Source organism: Mastigoproctus giganteus, chromosome 9 (genome assembly GCF_048544385.1).
Source record: "Mastigoproctus giganteus isolate SK-2022 chromosome 9, ASM4854438v1, whole genome shotgun sequence".
In the NCBI taxonomy this organism is placed as follows: Eukaryota; Metazoa; Arthropoda; class Arachnida; order Uropygi; family Thelyphonidae; genus Mastigoproctus; species Mastigoproctus giganteus.
This window is the reverse complement of record NC_143583.1, coordinates 208,460,019-208,478,884: the sequence shown is the minus strand read 5'-3', so window position 1 is coordinate 208,478,884 and position 18,866 is coordinate 208,460,019. Positions and strand designations below refer to the sequence as shown.

Below are 18,866 nucleotides of genomic sequence, written 5' to 3'. Positions count from 1 at the left end.
GAACTTTGTTCCTTCATATGTATTTCATAAAAATTACAATCTACAGAAATTCAAGTCTAATGTCGACAAGTATCTTCTTTCATCTTCTGAACCTTCAGCCCATGCATGGTCCTAATACTATAGGTTCTAATGTCTCGTGTTTGAGAATTTCATAAAAAAAAACTCAAAAACAGAATTCCATAAATTCGAAAATGTCATTATACTAGTTTATCCGTAGAGGACTAGGAAACTTTTTAAAATTTCTCACCTTACTGTTCCAATAAACTACTATTCTGTTGCGTGTAAAAGTCTTAATTATATTACATTGAAAATTAATAATTCATGGAATGTCTTTTGCAAACTAATCATCAGCCAACCTAATTAAACAATTCTGTTGAGAACAGAAAAATGAATAGCAGAAAACAATCTGTTTATTCTTATGCATAACCAGTAATAGCCCTTTATGCATAACCAGTAACATCAGCCCTTTCACTCAAGGCAATTTTGTTATTTTATACAGCTGTAGTTTCACAATGAAAAATAATTTCCACATTTTTCTCACATAATATATGCTATGAAAACTGCAAAACAAGATATAAAATTGAGAAGGGGAAAAAAAAAAAAAAACAGATTTTGTATGTACTTTATGTAGTTTCATAAACTACATAATAAAAAATAAATACTTCAAAGTAAACATATAACTATACACTTACCAGTCGCAAGAATATACTGTCCATCATTCGTGACCTTAATGCCAGTACTAACACCTGGCATTTCAAAATCTTGTATCAGTTGAATTCTTTTCCTTATATCTAAGCAAAGACAACAAAGGAATTTTATTTTTAGTTAAAATAAGTTTACAGTTTATATAAATATAATATTTAAAAAGTTACAGTATGACTAAACAATGTGTGCGAGGTCATCAGTAACTGCAAAGCCTCACCATCTTGACCAACTGAGTCCGCATGACTAGAAAACGAGAGCCAGCTAGAGTTGTGAACATTAAAATCACCAAGAAAAATCTTTTCCTAACAAGGTTAGGAAATTTGGAGTGGAGAAAGTCAAGCTTCAAATAGAGGAAGTTGAGTTCCAAGTGATTGGTGAAGTTGGGAGAACAGAGTCAACAGATGCATTTGACAGAATGTGGTAGAGCAATTTTAAGACAGAGATGATCAAAAAGAGGAGATTCCAAATTACTGTCTCTGAGGGAATATCAGAGCAGACATATGCACAAATGTCACCTTTAAAGCAAAAGGGATGGCACAGCAAATCATTAGGACGAATGAGATAATCACTGGTTGAATCAATCAATAATTGGATTCTGTTAGAAAAAGAATGTGGGCTTGGCAGACTCTAAGTGGAAACGGACATCACTGAGCTTGGAAATGAGCCCATGTATATTTGTGAAATATACATGGTCTCAGTTCTGATTAAGGTGGTATTGTTATTTTTGGCGCAAGGTCTACTAGGGCCATAGTGCACCTATCAATGATATGGAGGTTAGACATGTTGATTATAAAACCATGGCAGAAGCAATTATATAGCTGTATCCCTTTTAGGAAGCAGAAAAATTCTGGAAAATTTGCATCATTGCCTGTGATATGACGAAATGTTAATGGTTCTTGAAGATTTTGTAGAATACTGAATGAGGCTTTTGGGGCATCAGTGTATAGCGTACAATCAACGAGAATATGTTTGATTGTAAGAAAAGAGTTGCAGTGCGTACACTTCAGAGGACTGTCTCCTGCGAGTAGATAAGGATGGATGAGGTCACTGTGACTGATTCGTGCTCTGGATAGGAGGACTTCTTCCTTTCTGTTTACACAGAAACCGGAAGCACATAACTGTGGTTCAGATTTTATTTCACGGAGCTTGTTATGCAGCTGAATTTGCCACAGAAGTGTCCATTGTTCCTTACATACATGTCTTATATAGGATCTGTAGTCAATATATGGAACATAGTAATCTGACGATACTATTTTGGATGATTGTTTTGCTGCATAATCCACTTTTTCATTCCCTGATATCCCAGTGTGGCCTGGGATCCAACAAAAGATGACTACTTGCTGGCGTTCATGGATATACATCAGCTGAGATTTTATTACAGGATGTTTGGTGAGGAGGATTTTTGGAAGGCTAAAAGTGCACTCTGTGAGACTGTATATATTACGTTTTTTTGGATGGATATATGGGGAATATTTTCTAAGGCAAGCTTAATGGCACATAATTCTGCTGTATAACTGTTGCATTCAGTGGGCAGGGAAACAGAACAAGAAGACGAACACTGTTCACAAAAGTGATAGGTTGATTTCTTCAGTGTATTTCCAGATCTGGATGTATCTTTCATTTGTTACAAAAATGGATGACACTTGATTTCTGATAGGACAGTTGGTAATCATTCTGTGCCATCCATAGTTCAATATTATTAATTGATGTTTGACGTTGCCTCTCAATAAAGCTCATGTTTTGCAAACTACAAGAGACAGTCAGGTCAATCAGCATAAAGACAGAGCCCTGAGGGACTCCTTCTTGTATATATGTTTTGGAAAGGACTTGCCGATAGCGAACTTGAAAGGTTCTCTGCTGTAGGAAATTCTGTATGAAGTAAGGTAAGTGACCTCTCAGACCCAGGGAATGAAGATCTCTCAGGGTACCAAAATGCCAAGTGGTGTCAAAAGATTTCTCTATATCGAGACATGACGAGATGTTTATTTTGGATAAATGCATTCCTGATATTTGTTTCTGCTTTGATCATGAGATCTAGGGATAATCGATTTTTTCTGAAACCAAATTGATTATTGGATATCATATTTTGGGAATTTAAGTACTATGTTAGTCGAGGGTGTATTAATTTTTTCTAGGGTTTTACTTAAGCAGCTGGTGAGAGAAATGGGGCTATAATTATTAGGAAGAGAGAGATCTTTTCCTGGTTTGGGTATAGCCAGTACAAAAATGAAGCCAGGAACTGGGGAATGAATGTTCCATGAAGATGCAATTTTAGAAGGTCAGCAGCAAAGATAGTGATTCATTATCTAGGTGTTGTAGCATTATGTAGTATATTCCATCAGGGCCAGCAGTGCTGTTCTTTGCAGTGGATAGTGCCTCTTGAAGTTCTAGCATAGTGAGTGGTTGATTGTACAGTAGAAAGGATTTGGTTCTGAAATTCAGATGGGATTTTTCGGCTAAAGTCTTAATCTTCTGAAATGATGATTCATATGCCATCGATTCAGATAACTGTGAAAATACTGGTCCTAGGGCATATGCAATTTCTGCGGGAGTAGACAGCTCTAGACCATTCTAGGTGATAAGTGAGGAGGACAAGGGAGGAAATTTTCCATTTAATTGCCTTATTTTTCTCCATATGATTCTTACGTCAGTATTTTTTAAAATTTCAGTGCGAATCGAACCCAAGGGTCTTTTTTTGCTTTCTTCCTAATATGGTGGGCCTTAGCTCTAAGTTTGTGGTTTATAAGGTTTGCAGTGGTAGGATATTTGCAGAATAAATTCCATGCATGGTTTTTTTCTTTTTTTTGCATTAATTACAGTATTACAGTCCTCATTCCACCAATAGTTTCTGCTTCTATGGATGTTTGACTGTGATTGTGGGATGGCAATAGATGCAGCTGCTAGGATCTGTTCTGTAATATGGTTGGCAGCTTTGTCAATTGAATGATATTCAATGGTCTGATTGACGAAGGATACATGAGAAGCGTACTTTGCCCAATCTGCCTTGGAAAATTTCCATTTTGTGCTGGTTTCTGAAGTTATGCAGTGTGAAGTTTGTATTTTACAGATTATTGGGTAGTGGTCACTGTTGAGCGGATCATCCAGAGCTGTCCATTCAATACTAGGGAAGAAGATCGGAGAGCAGATAGATAGGTCTATTGCAGTGACTGTTCCTTTTGGGAGGTGGAGATAAGTTGGTGAGCAAGTATTTAATATAGTTAGATTTTATCTGTCGACAAGAATTTCAATGAGTTGTCCTCTTGTGCCTGCATTGGGAGATCCCCACATTGAATTGTGTCCATTGAAGTCGCCCAATAAACAGAAAGGGGTTGGCAACTGCAGAATGAGATCTTCAAGTTCCTGAACAGTACACAGATAACTGGGCAGCAGATAGATAGAAACCAGTGTTAGAGTAATGCCAATCGGTATTCGTGTGGTAAATGCAGAAAAGTACAGCAACGATTTAAAAACACTCATCTGTCCAGAGACCGTCTCGTTGCTTATTACAGTTATTGCGGCCAACATAAAAGTCAGTTTATTAAATTGACTGAGAGAAAGTCCCATTTTTGAAATACAGTTAGATGAATCCACAGATATTTCAAACCTTGCTCAACTAATTGTATATGTCAAATACAATTAGTTGAGGAAGATATTTGAGGACTTTCTATTTTGCAAAGCTTTGGAAGGAAAAAAGACAGGCGAGAATATTTTTGATGCTATAAATATTTTCTTGCAAGCAAATAATCTGACGTGGAAGAACTGTGTTACAATTTGCACTTATGGTGCAGCTGTATTAACAGGAGAAAATAAAAGTTTAAAAGGCAAAGTAAAGGAAGTTGCTACAAATATAGTTTTTAATCATTGAATTATACACAGGGAAGCATTAGTAGTGAAGGAAATGCAAACTGATTTGCATGAAGTTTTGAAAGATGCAGTAAGTGTGATGAACTTTATTAAAAGTAGGAGCTCAAATAGCAGACTTTTTGCTGTACTTTGTGATGAAATGGGATCTGCTTATGAAACGCTTCTTTTATATATAAAAGTGATGTGGTTATCCACTGGTAAAGTGTTGTGACATCTTTTTGACCTCAAATATGAAGTTTTATTGTTTTTATCAGATACAAATCAGAACTTTACTCAATTGTTTACAAATCAAAAATAGCTTGGAAAACTCAGTTACCTTGTTGATATATTTGAAAAACTTAATGATTTAAATTTAAATCTTCAAGGAAAGGGAACAAATATATATATTAATACTCAATGATAAAATAGAAGCTTTCAAAAAGAAGCTTAATCTTTGGAAAACTGAACTTGAGCGCAATAACACTGAAATGTTCCCATGTTTTTCTGATTTTGTTCAAAGCAATAATATTGACAATTTACAATTTACGGATATCATTGCACCCACCTGACAATGCTAATTAAGAATTATTCCAAACGATTTCATGTTTCTCCAGAAAAAAAGTTGTACTGGATTCGTGATCCCTTTGCATTTGATATTCCTTCATGCCCCAAAATTATCATTGAGCAAAAGGAATATTTTATTCGCCTGTTGTCTGACAAAGCATTATGTGCTCATTTCAACACTACTTGTGAAAAATTTTGCCTGGTGTTGGTATTTGGCTTAATGACACAAGGGCCAATGAGGCCAAACTGTGTCTGCTCATAGTTTATTTAGTCGAAATATACCGGTGTAGATGTTAAACTAAATACTCCTGTATAGGCCAATACATTTTAAATAGATTACACGTTCTTCTATGTTTGCATCATTTCCCAGGATATGAGTTAAATCATGTGAGAGGTTCAGCCTAGAGACCGACTGAAAAGTGTTTGACTATATGGTTGAATATAAGGGACAATCAAACAGAAAATGCCTAACAGTAAGTCGACTCTCACAGGATGAACACTGGGGTGGATCTTCTCCCAGTAGCAGGAACAGATAGGTATGATGAGTGTGTCCAATTCTGAGTCTTGCCAGTCTCACTTCCTCTCGCCTGTTTCGTCAAAAGCCTGAGAGCCACAGCTTTGGTTTTTGCTTTATCTGGTAAAGTTTGCTGTCGGTATTCCTTTTCCAGATCTGTGACCAGTTGTCATAACTTGCTTTGCGAATAACAGGCTTATAATCAGTGTAAGTAAACCGGGGATGTTCTGGGACAGCTGGTTGAAGATGTTTAGCTGCAAGGTCGGCACTGTCATTTCCCGGAATTCCAGAACGGCCAGGGAACCAGCAAAAACTGATTGACTAATTGGACATGCTGCAGAATGAACGTGTTTCAAGGTAGGATGAGAAATTCTTCCTTATGGCAGAAACAGCACTGAGGGAGTCAGTATAAATTATGGCAAGTGAGATGGAAAGTTCAATAATTTTATTAAGTGCTAAATTGATGGCATATAATTCGGCTGTGAAGACGGTGCAGGCTAATGGTAGTGAGGCTGTAACCATAAGAGAAGGAAAAACTGCAGCTGCACCAACCATACTGGCTGTTTTGGATCCATCAGCATAGATTTTACAGGCATGTGACTTCAGAGTAGTGTGAGCTAAGTGCAACTGCCTGATATTAGTATTAGTAATGGCCGCATGGTGCAAGAAAGCCTATGGCTTATGCTGCACTAGCCAAAAAAAAAAAAAAAAAATCCAAACAAAACAATGATAAAAACAAAAAAAAAAATAAAATAAAATAAAAAAAAAATGGCATATAATTTGAATAAAGGAAGGTACAGTATTCTTCCCCCACTCCAGAAAATGTGTATCATGAGAGACAGAAACGTATGTCCAAGGTGGAACATGTGCAGTTGCGACCTGAAAAATATCGCTTAAATTTATATTCCGACTCTGAGAAACCTCTTTAATTCTAAGTGAAGCAGGACTGTTTTCATTTCGCTTGCTCTCATATAACAAATCTCACCGAGTATTATAAAGATACTCCCAACTGGGGTTGAGATAGAAGACTGTATCTTAGCAGCGTAGTGGAGCAGTAATGATTTCCTATGAAGATGTAATGGAGGATCATGTGCTTCGATTTAAAGACTCTGGATTGGAGAAGTCCTAAAAGCACCCAACGCAGTACTGAGCAAACTGTGCTGGATAACATTTAGACGTTGTAAAGCAGTGTTCCTGGCAGCATCATAGACCAGACAACAATAATCTGGCCGTGAACAGATTAAAGTTCTATAAAAGTTTACTATTATAGTAAGCTAAACGTCCTGGTTCTCGTGTGATCACCGAAGTTAAGCAGCATTAGGCCGGTTAATAAGTGGGAGGGTGACCATCTGAGAATACTCTGTGTAGTTGTCTTTTATCCCCAGGGGCTCACATCTGGTGAGTATGGGCTTGGCACACCCAGTGTCCTGAGCTGGTTATCATCATTCTTCTCTTTCCTGGTGATTCCCTTCTACTTTTGTCTCTCTCTCTCAGGGTAACTAGGGATTTTTTTTTTTTTTTTTGGCTGGTGCAGCATAAGCCTCAGGCTTCCTTGCACCACATAGCTAATAATAAGATGCAGTAGACTATACCGATCAGTGTCCCATGACATAGCTGAGACTGATTTCAGTATATTCAGATGTTTCAGATATGTATTTCTTAAATGAGAGATGTGAGTGTGGAAGTTCAGCTTGCTGTCTAATATCAGTCCAAGAAATTTAACGGTACTAACAAGCGGGATTGGAATATTGTTTATTTGTAGTCCCGGATCGGGATGGGGAGCTAGTTTCTTGCAAAAATGAGTGAGAGTGCATTTCTTTTCTGACAGTTGGTAGCCATTCCGTGAAGACCAGGATTGTATTTTGGTAATGGCAAGTTGTAGCTGCCGTTCAATGGTGTTTATACTTTGAGACAGACAGGAAATGGTAAAGTCATCTGCATACATATAAGTTTCAAGGGTTTTTGGGATAGCTCGTGTTATGCTGCTAACTCGGACTGAAAATAGTATTGGACTAAGTAGCGATCCCTGCAGGACTCCGCCTTCCTGAATGCGAGATGCAGAGAGTACGTTTTTATATCGAACCTGAAAAGAATGCAATTGCAGAAATTTTGAATTTTTTCGGCAAATGGCCCCTAAGCTCCAAATGGTAAAGGTCCATAATAATCCCATGATGCCATGTTGTGTCAAATGCCTTTTCAAGATCTAGGTTGACCATGACTAGATATTGTTTCATGACAAAGGCACTGCGGATATGAGATTGGGCTTTCATAAGCACGTCCAATGTTGATCTATTCTTCTGAAAACCATACTGATGATCTGGAAGGAGATTCTATGACTCCAGGATGCAATAAGCCTAGTATGAACCATCCTTTAGAAAAGTTTTACCCATGCAGCTCATAAGAGATATTGGCCTATAATTTTCAACATAGGAATGATCTTTTCCTGGTTTTGGTAAGGCAATAATGAAAGAATGGCACCACGAAGAAGGATAGGCATTTTCAGAGAATATCCGATTATAAAAGATTAACATGGTACTCAAATCCTTTTCAAGTAAATGCTTCATCATATCATAATGAACTCTATCTGGGCCTGAGGCACTATTTGAAGATCTGTTTAACAATTCTTGAAGTTCTATGAACGTAAAGGGTTCGCTGTACGGGAACGAGCGGTGCATTAAAAAGTTGATTTTATATCTTTCTGCACTAGCTTTGATGTTCTGAAATGTTGATGCATAGGAGACAGAAGCAGAGACAGTAGCAAATGATTATGCAAGTGCATTAGCAACTTCTTCAGTTGTAGATAGGTCTTTCCTTTTCCAATGAAGTATTGGAGAGGACAGACGAGCGAATTTCCCACTTAGTGCCTGTATTCTTTTCCAGATGAGCGTATGTCGGTGTCTTTTGTGACTGCTAGGGCAAAAGTGATCCATGAGTCTCGTTTCGCTTTCTGTCTAATTTGCCTTGCTTTAAGCCTTTAAAAGCAATGAGGTTATTAGTGGTGGGATTCTTATGGAAATTATTCCAAGCTCGGTTTGTTTCCTGTTTGGCAGTGAAGCAATATACATTCCACCAGTGATTTCAGTGATTGCAACATGTCTTGGATTTTGGAATGTAGGTATTAGCGGCAGTCAGCATCTGATTGGTGATGTAAGTATTTACATCATCAATAGGTTCTTTTTAAACAAAGTGTATCCAGAAGTACTTGAGGATAGACATCCCAGTTTGCCTTTTTAAACTTCCAAGTGGATCGTTGATCAGGATTTGGAGTTACCCCTGTTTGTAGCGAGCCAATAATCGGAAGGTGATCACTGTTAAAAGAATCAGTTAATACAGATCATGTCATGATTGGAAAGATGGAAAGTGAACAGATGGACAAGTCAATTTCAAAAGTAGATCCTGTAGGTAGGTGGATGTAGTTAGGAGATCCAGAGTTTAATAAATTCAGATCATTATAATTTATAAATTTCTCAATCAACTTGCCTCTTCTGTCCATTGTAGCTGATCCCCAGAATGGATGGTGTCCATTAAAGTCACCGAAAAGACAAACTGGAGTTGGGAGTTGTGTAATGAGGTTGTCAAGTTCTGAAAGGGCAAGTGGTAGAGATGGTGGAATATAAATCGAAATAATGGTAACTGAAATACCAACTGCAATCCGAGCTTCCACAGCTTCTACGGTGGTTCTTAATTGGATCGGTCTGGATGGTATGTTAGAATTTACAAGAATGGCTACTCCTCCACAGGCAGGAGACTCTGGGCTCCTATCTCGTCTGTATATCAAATAATTTGAGAATTTAGACGAAACTTGTGGTGACAAGAATGTTTTCTGTAGACATATACCTATGGAATTAAATTGAGAGATTAAATCCCTTAAGTCATCAGAATTGCTGCTTAGTCCTCTACAGTTCCACTGTATGATGTTACACATTATTTTGGTTTGGCTGAGGATGATTCATCTGACTGTTTTTTTGAATGCAGAGCAATTTTTCTGGTCTTGTTTTGGGAATAAGGGGCGTCCGGTATCAATAGTGTCATTGACATGGAGTTCTAGGAGTTCCATAGTGTTGCTGGGTGGATCAGTTTTCTTACAGTCTTTAGTAGATTTTTTCGATTTTTCTGTGTCATTTGAGACTGTCAGAGAATCAGTTGGGATACTAATTGGGGTGTTGGTGGCATTGCTGGTTTTAGTTTTAGAATTATCTTTTCCAGTAGTTGATAAAGTTGCTTTAAACCAATTAGCTAGCAAGATGTTGGGCGGTATTGACACATCTGTTTGAACTGCAGTTGTATGAAAACTTCGAGTTCAAGAGATATAAGATGGTCAACATTATTTGTCTGCACACGTCAGGATATGTGACTTTATGTTCTACTTTGTATTTTTGGATTTTCCTACCCATCTTTCACATTTCACATGATTTATAAAAAGCAGGGTGGCTGCCTTTGCAGTTGGGACAAATGGGAACTGCAGCTGGACAATCAGCTTGGGTATGATTTTTTGATCCATAAATAGGACAGATGGCGTCACCTCTGAATGCCTGCCTTGAATGGCCATATTTCTGGCATTTAAAACAGTGAAGGAGATTCGGGATGTATGGGCAAATTCGGCAGTTTAAAAATCCCACTTTTACTGAGGATGGCAAATCAGGAGTACTAAAAGTTAAAATGATGGAACAAGTCGGAATGAGATTTCCATCTTTTTTTGTCATTATTCTTTTAGCACTGATTACCTTTTGATTGCTAAGTTATTGAACTAATTCCTCCTCAGCCACTGTAATTAAGTCCCATGCTGTGATGACCCCTTTTAATGATTTAAGGTATTGTGAGGAGTAACAGATACTGGCAACCCACCAAATGTTGTTGTCTTTAACAGCCACTCCGAATGTTTGGAGTTTGTTTCGATCAGATCTCCGGATTATAGTCACTTTACCATTTTTGGTGATCCTGCAATAGACTCCAGATGTCTTTGAATCACGAATAGAGATAACTTTCCCACAGGCTGGGTGGACAGAGAATGTATCACCAAAAAATTAGGAATGTCTGGACAGTATGCTTCTTTCGAAGACTTTTAGGTTGACTGTTGTTGTTATCATGACAGGATTCTTGTCTTGAGCTTGAAGGCTCTAAGGGTGGAAAATTGTTAGAATCTATAATGGCATCTTTTGGCCCTGGGGGTTTATCTTTACCACCCAGGTTACCGGCCCCGCCACAGGGAGGCAGGAGCAGTGCTTCAAGGTGACCAGGTGGCTGAGTTAGTAAATTAGTATTTATAGAAAAAAGAAACAGAAAGGTGGGCTCCCTTTCTAGGCCTCTGCCTACTTCTTGTAGAGGGAAAGTGCTACTCTGATATACATATAAAATCAAGAAAAAGGTTTTTAAAGTGAAAAATTTTGGCTTTCTTTTTGAGACGAGTATACAGAATTATTGAAAATGGCAATACAAACATTGCTAGCTTTCGGGTCTACATATTTATGTGAGGTTGGTTTCTCAAAATTAACAGCTATAAAAACAAAAGTGTTCCAGACTTGATCCAGAAGATGACATGAAATTAGCAATTTCAAATATTGAGCCAAATATGGACGGAATATTATCAGTTATACAGGTTCACCTTCTCATTAATTGTTTTGTTATTGTTCTTTTTTTTATTGTTTTGTTTTGTAATTCATTTTTTATTGTTTTGTTTTGTAATTTTAATTGAAGAATAAGAATTTGATTTGTTGTTTTTACTGTATTCAATTCAAACATTAAACAATTATTTATGTGCAAATTAAAAAGAAAGAAATTTTTTATTCCTTTCTCAGTACTCAAATAAAATTTTCTACTTTGGAATTTATAAAATGCCATTTTTTTGTTCTCAAAAAATCTGGTCATCCCACCTTGTGGTTTACACTGGGGGTCACATCAATTTTATATTTAATAAAGGGGGGGTTGCCAGCAAAATACGTTTGCACGCCACTGGTCTAGAGTATGAAAGAGTTGGTTTATGCATGGGTATGGCACTCCCATCATTTCTACTAACCAAGATAGTATTAATGCATAATTTTTTTTTTTTTTGTATCATGGGATCACAATATCTCATATTGTGATCCCATGGGAACCTGTCCATGGCACAATAACATCTGGTATTCATCCTTCATTTGCCAAACAGTTTCTCTTGCACACCAACTAGTCATAGCACCTGAATATCACATTACTTGGAGTGACAATTCTTCACAGATATAATCCATTTACTAAAAAGCACTGCCTGCTTGTTCTAGCACCTCAAGAGACACACCCACAGAAGCACCAAATCACAAATTGGCATTGTCTCCAATGATATGCTTTTGAGTTCCCTGTAGTTGAGAGAGGGAAGCAAAAGAAAATTGCTTATCCTGTTGATAATGAGGAAAATCTATGAGTATGTGTTTTACTGTGAGCATGGTAAAACAGTGAGGACACCGAGGAGGGTCATCTGTGGTTAGTAAGAAGAAATGAATAAGGTTGTGTCCAATGTACAGGGCCCCGGGTGCCAAGCGTTCCGTGGCCAAGCGATTCTAGTGCGTTTTCCAAAGCGTTTTTCTACAGAGAACATTTGAGCGAACAGTTTCTATTTTAGTTTGAAAAACCGTTTTCTTGATTTCTATTGCATAGTAGCTCTCTCGCACTACAAGAAGTAGGCAGAAGCCCAGAAAGGGAAACCACCTTTCTGTTTTTTTCTATTAGTACTAACTTACTAACTCAGCCGCTTGGTCACCTCGTGGCACTGCTCCTGCCTCCCCGTGGCGGGGCCGGAAACCTGGGCGGTAAAGATAAACCCCCAGGGCCAAAAGGAGCTATCATGGATTCAAACAATTTTCCACCCTTAGAGCCTTCAAGCTCAAGACATGAATCCTCTCATGATATTAATCAACCAAAAAGGCTTCGAACTGAAGCACAGCGTCCAGACATCCCTAATTTTCTTGTGATACACTCTCTGTCCACGCAGCCCGTGGGCAAGTTATCACCATTTATGATTCAAAGACATCTAGAATCTATTGCAGGATCACCAAAAATGGTGAAGCGACTACAATCAGGAGATCTCCTGGTTGAAACAGCCACATCCAAACATTCTGAGTGGCTATTAAAAACAACTACATTTGGTGGATTACCAGTGTCTGTCACTCCTCACAATACCTTAAATTCATCTAAAGGAGTCATCACAGAATGGGACTTAATTACAGTGTCTGAGGAGGAATTAGTCCAAGAACTTAGCCATCAAAAGGTAATCGCTGCTAAAAGAATTATGACAAAAAAAGATGGAAATCTCATTCCAACTCGTTCCATCATTTTAACTTTTAGTACTCCTGATTTGCCTTCCTCAGTAAAAGCTGGATATTTAAATTGTCGAATTCGTCCATACATCCCAAATCCTCTTCGCTGTTTCAAATGCCAAAAATATGGCCATTCACAGCAGGCATGCAGAGGTGACGCCATCTGTCCTATTTGTGGAGCAAAAGATCATACACAGGCAGATTGTCCAGCCGCAATTCCCATTTGCCCCAACTGCAAAGGCAATCACCCCGCCTTTTCTAAATCATGTGAGATGTGGAAAACAGGTAGGACAATCCAAAAATACAAAGTAGAACATAAAGTCACATATCCTGAGGCACGCAGACAAATAATGTTGACCATGCCAAGTCCATCATATGCCTCTCGAACTCGCAGTTTTCATACAACTGCAATTCAAACAGATGTCTCAATACCGCCCAACGTCTCGCTAGCTAATTGGGTTAAAACAACCTTATCAACCACTGGAAAAGAAAATTCTAAAACAAAAACCAGCCATGCCACCAACACCCCAATTAGTATCCCAACTGATACTGTGACAGTCTCAAATGATGCAGAAAGATTGAAACCCAATAAAGACTCTAAGGAAACTGATCCACCAACCAACACTATGGAAGTGGATATACACCAAAATGATGAAGACCCTATTCTAGAACTCCATGCCAATGACACTATGGATACTGGACGTCCATTATTCCCAAAAAAAGACCGAAAAAAATGCCCTGCACATAAAAAACAGTCAGATGAATCATCTTCAGCCAAACCAAAATAATGCCTAACATCATACAGTGGAATTGTAGAGGACTAAGCAGCCATTCGGATGACATAAGAGATTTAATCTCTCAGTTTAACCCCATAGGTATATGCCTACAGGAAACATTCTTGTCACCCCAAGTTTCGCCGAAATTCTCAAATTTTATGATATACAGACGAGACAGAAGCCCAGAGTCTCCTGCCCGTGGAGGAGTAGCCATTCTTGTAAATACTAACATACCGTCCAGACCGATCCAATTAAGAACCAGCCTAGAAGCTGTGGCAGCTCGGATTGCAGTTGGTATTTCAGTTACCATTGTTTCGATTTACATTCCACCATCTCTATCACTGGCCCAATCAGAACTTGACAACCTCATCGCACAACTTCCAACTCCAATTTGTCTTTTCGGTGACTTTAATGGCCACCATCCATTGTGGGGATCAGCTACAATGGACAGAAGAGGCAAGTTGATCGAGGAATTTATATATAATAATGACCTAAATTTATTAAACTCTGGATCTCCTACCTACATCCACCTACCTACAGGATCTACTTCTCAAATTGACTTGTCAGTTTGCTCACCTTCCATCTTTCCAATCATGACATGGTCTGTATTAACTGATCCTTTTAGCAGTGACCACTTTCCGATCATTTGCTCCTTACAAACAGGAGTAACACCAAATCCTGATAAACGATCCTCTTGGAAGTTTAAAAAGGCGAACTGGGATGGCTATTCTGCTCAAATACTTCTAGACAGATCTTACGTTAAAAAAGAACCTATTGATGATGTAAATACTTACATCACCAATCAGATTCTGACTGCAGCAAATACTTACATTCCAAAATCCAAGACATATCACAATCACCGAAATCACTGGTGGAATGCAGATTGCTTCACTGCCAAACAGGAAAAAAACCGAGCTTGGAATAATTTCCGTAAGAATCCCACCACTAATAACCTCATTGCTTATAAAAGGTTTAAAGCAAAAGCAAGGCAGATTAGACGGAAAGCGAAACGAGACTCGTGGATCGCTTTTGCCTCAACAATCACAAAAGACACCGACACACGCCTCATTTGGAAAAAAATACAGGCACTAAATGGGAAATTCGCTCGTATGCCCTCTCCAATACTTCATTGGAAAGGGAAAGACCTATCTACAGCTGAAGAAGTTGCTAATGCACTTGCTGAATCATTTGCTACAATCTCTGCTTCTGCCTCCTATGGGTCCACATTTCAGAACATCAAAACTAGTGCAGAACGATATAAAATCAACTTTTTCACGAACCGTTCTTTCCCGTACAACCAACCCTTTACATTCATAGAACTTCAAGAATCGTTAAACAGATCTTCAAACAGTGCTGCAGGCCCAGATGGAGTTCATTATGTTATGCTGAAACATTTAATTCAAGAAGATTTGAGTACCATGTTAATCTTTTATAATCGGATATTCTCCGAAAATGCCTATCCTTCCTCCTGGCGTCATTCTTTCATTATTGCTTTACCAAAACCAGGAAAAGATCATTCCTGTGTTGAAAACTATAGGCCAATATCTCTTACGAGCTGCCTGGGTAAAGTTTTCGAAAGAATGGTTCACACTAGGCTTACTTACATCCTGGAGTCACAAAATCTCCTTCCAGATCATCAGTATGGCTTTCGGAAGAATAGATCAACGCTGGACGTGCTTATCAAAGCCGAATCTCATATCCGCAATGCCTTTGTCATGAAACAACATCTTGTCATGGTCAACCTAGATCTTGAAAAGGCATTTGACACTACATGGCGTCATGGGATTATTATGGACCTTTACCACTTGGGGCTTAGGGGCCATTTGCCGAAAATAATTCAAAATTTTCTGCAATTGCGTTCTTTTCAGGTCCGATATAAAAATGTACTCTCTGCATTTCACATTCAGGAAGAAGGAGTCCCGCAGGGATCGATACTTAGTCCAACACTATTTTCAATCCGAGTTAGCAGCATAACACGAGACATCCCAAAAACTGTTGAAACTTACATGTACGCAGATGACCTTACAATTTCTTGTCGATCTCAAAGTATGAACACCATCGAACGGCAGCTCCAACTTGCTATTACCAAAATACAATCGTGGACTTCACGGAATGGCTACAAACTATCAGAAAAGAAATGCACTCTCACCCACTTTTGCAAGAAACGAACTCTCCATCCCGATCCGGAATTACAAATAAACAATATTCCAATCCCGCTTGTAAGTACCATTAAATTCCTTGGAGTGATATTAGATAGCAAGCTGAATTTTCAAGCTCACATCTCTCATTTAAGAAATACATGTCTAAAGCATCTGAATATACTGCGATCAGTCTCGGCTATGTCATGGGGCGCTGATCGGTATACACTATTGCACCTTTATAGAACTTTAATCCGGTCACGGCTAGATTATTGTTGTCCGGTGTATGACTCTGCCAGGAGCACTACTTTACAACGTCTAAATATTGTCCAGCACAGTGCTCTCAGGACTGCGTTGGGCGCTTTTAAGACTTCTCCAATCCAGAGTCTCTATATCGAAGCACACGATCCTCCATTACATCTTCGTAGGAAATCATTATTGCTCCACTATGCTGCTAAGATCCAGAGTCTTCCATCTCACCCCAGTTGGGAGTATCTTTATAATACTCGGTGGGATTTGATATATGACAGCAAGCCAAATGAAAACAGACCTGCTTCACTAAGGATTAAAGAGCTTTCTCAGAGTTGGAATATCAATTTAAGCGATATTTTTCAGAACACAACTGCTCCTGTTCCACCTTGGACATACGTTTCTTCCTCCCACGATACACATTTTTTGGAGTGGGGAAAGAATACTGTACCTTCCTTTAATATCAGGCAGTTGCACTTAGCTCACACTACTCTGAACTCCCATGCCTGTAAAGTCTATACTGACGGATCCAAAACAGCTACTGCGGTTGGTGCAGCTGCAGTTTTTCCTTCTCTAACGGTTACAGCTTCACTACCATTAGTCTGCAGCGTCTTCACAGCCGAATTATATGCCATCAAATTAGCACTCAGTAAAATTATTGAACTTTCCATCTCACCTGTCATAATTTACACTGACTCGCTCAGTGCTGTTTCTGCCATAAGGAAGAATTTTTCATCTTCTCATCCTACCTTGAAACACATTCATTCTCAGCTATTTTCCTGCAGTGTGTCTAATCAATCAATCAGTTTTTGCTGGATCCCTGGCCATTCTGGTATTCCGGGAAATGAAAGTGCGGATCTTGCAGCTAAAAATCCTCATCCAGCTGGCCCAGAACATCTTCAGGTTCCTTACACTGATTATAAGCCTGTTATTCGCAAAGCAAGTTATGACAATTGGTCACAGATCTGGAAAAGTAACACCAACAATAAACTTTACCAGATAAAGCAAGAACCAAAGCTGTGGCTCTCAGGCTTTCGACAAAACAGACGAGAGGAAGTAGTACTGGCAAGACTCAGAATTGGACACACTCATCATACTCATCTGTTCCTGCTACTGGGAGAAGATCCACCCCAGTGTTCATCCTGTGACAGTCAACTTACTGTTAGGCATTTCCTCTTCGATTGTCCCCTATATTCAACCATACGGTCAAACACTTTTCAGTCAGTCTCTAGGCTGAACCTCTCACATGATTTAACTCATATCCTGGGAAATGAAGCAAACATAAATGAACTTGTAATATTTTTAAAACGTATTGGACTATATAGGAGTATTTAATTTAACACCAACAGTGCTATATTTCGACTAAATAAACTATGAACAGACACAATTTGGCCTCAGTAGCCCTTGTGTCGTTAAGCTAAATAACAACAACAACAACAACCAATGTACAGCATGGCAATGAAAACTCATCTGTTTGCCTGGAAATTTCAGCCCAATAACTGTGCTTCATGTTTTAATTGCTTGAATTTATTAGTCTTTCCCATCATAATGTCCACAGGTTTATATAGCTTTTGTGGATGACAGACCAACAGTCATGAAATGGTGATTTCGTGTGAGTCAAATCTGTGGTAGATGGAGCACTTCATCTGTTCATTTATTCTTAACACTGTGTGTGTGTGTGTGTGTGTGTGTGTGTGTGTGTGTGTGTGTGTGCGCGCGCGCGCGCGCACACACAGGAATCCAGCAAAAGGTAATGATGAAATTGTTTTCCCAAAGTTATATCTATCAATCAAAAGCAAATTTTCTTCAGAACAAGATGTAATGCTGTGCCATTCTGTAAGGCAATGATTACAATGAGCAAGGCAACAACATATATACTTGATACTGACATCAATATTTTCTGCTAATTGAACTGCAAAGAGCTCAGCAGTGAAAATGCTGCACAACTGATATATGCACAGAGATGGAAGTGGAAAGATTGCTGCTGCTGTGCCCACAACAGTATCAGTTTTAAACCGATCAGTACATAATCAGTAAAATGTGCATTATTCTATGTGCCAACTGCATATAGTTAGCTAGGTACTGTTTTCCCTATTTTCAAAAGTATTCATCACAGGGCAGCAAGTAGTACAGGGACTGAATATCTGTTTTTTGATATATATATTGCAAAAGTGTAGTTTCCAATTTTCCACAAACTCACATAACCTTCTGATCTCAGGCTAATTTGCTTTGGATATATTTCTGTAGTTGGTGACCCACTTTTTGTCAAACAAGTATGGCAAAATACGATGAGAAGGAAGACTGAATTTCTGCAGAAAAATTCCATAATAGCCTTTTTTCTCTGAAGGAATAACAGTGCTTCAATATACAGTCTGTGCACTGGGGACTTTCTGAATGCATCCACAGCAATCCTGAGTTCATTATATGTTGAATCAGATTGTCCACCTTAGTGCCACCTTCCCTATTAGAATCATAAACAAAAGCAGCACAATAAAGACAAGAACTGATGTAGCCAAGTGGTCAGGAGCATGAGTGCAGCGGCACGTGCTCTTTTACTGGACAGGGGTTAAAGCCTGTGACTGCTAAATACAATTAACATTTGTATTGATGATATAATGCAAACTCTATTGACTTGGTGGTCGTGCCGGAGTATAAAGGAAAAAAAAGAACTAATCATCAATTGGCAGAAATGTAGAAGAGTGTTGCAAGCTATGCCCTACTTCACATGGCACAGATTACTCGCAGTATGACGTATGATACTGTTTTGTATGATTTGGATTTTATTGGCTCAAAA

The 18,866-nt window shown here is 38.6% G+C and overlaps 1 protein-coding gene across 1 annotated transcript in view; it reads right to left on the bottom strand.

Moving 5' to 3' along the window:
* Nucleotides 1-18,866, bottom strand: part of l(2)34Fd (nucleolar protein 10 lethal (2) 34Fd) — a 282,114-nt gene that overhangs the window by 190,933 nt on the left and 72,315 nt on the right. The window contains exon 3 of the mRNA XM_090381757.1: nt 693-791. Within this exon, the coding sequence (XP_090237883.1) occupies nt 693-791 (99 nt within the window). The remainder of the gene's footprint in view (nt 1-692; nt 792-18,866) is intronic.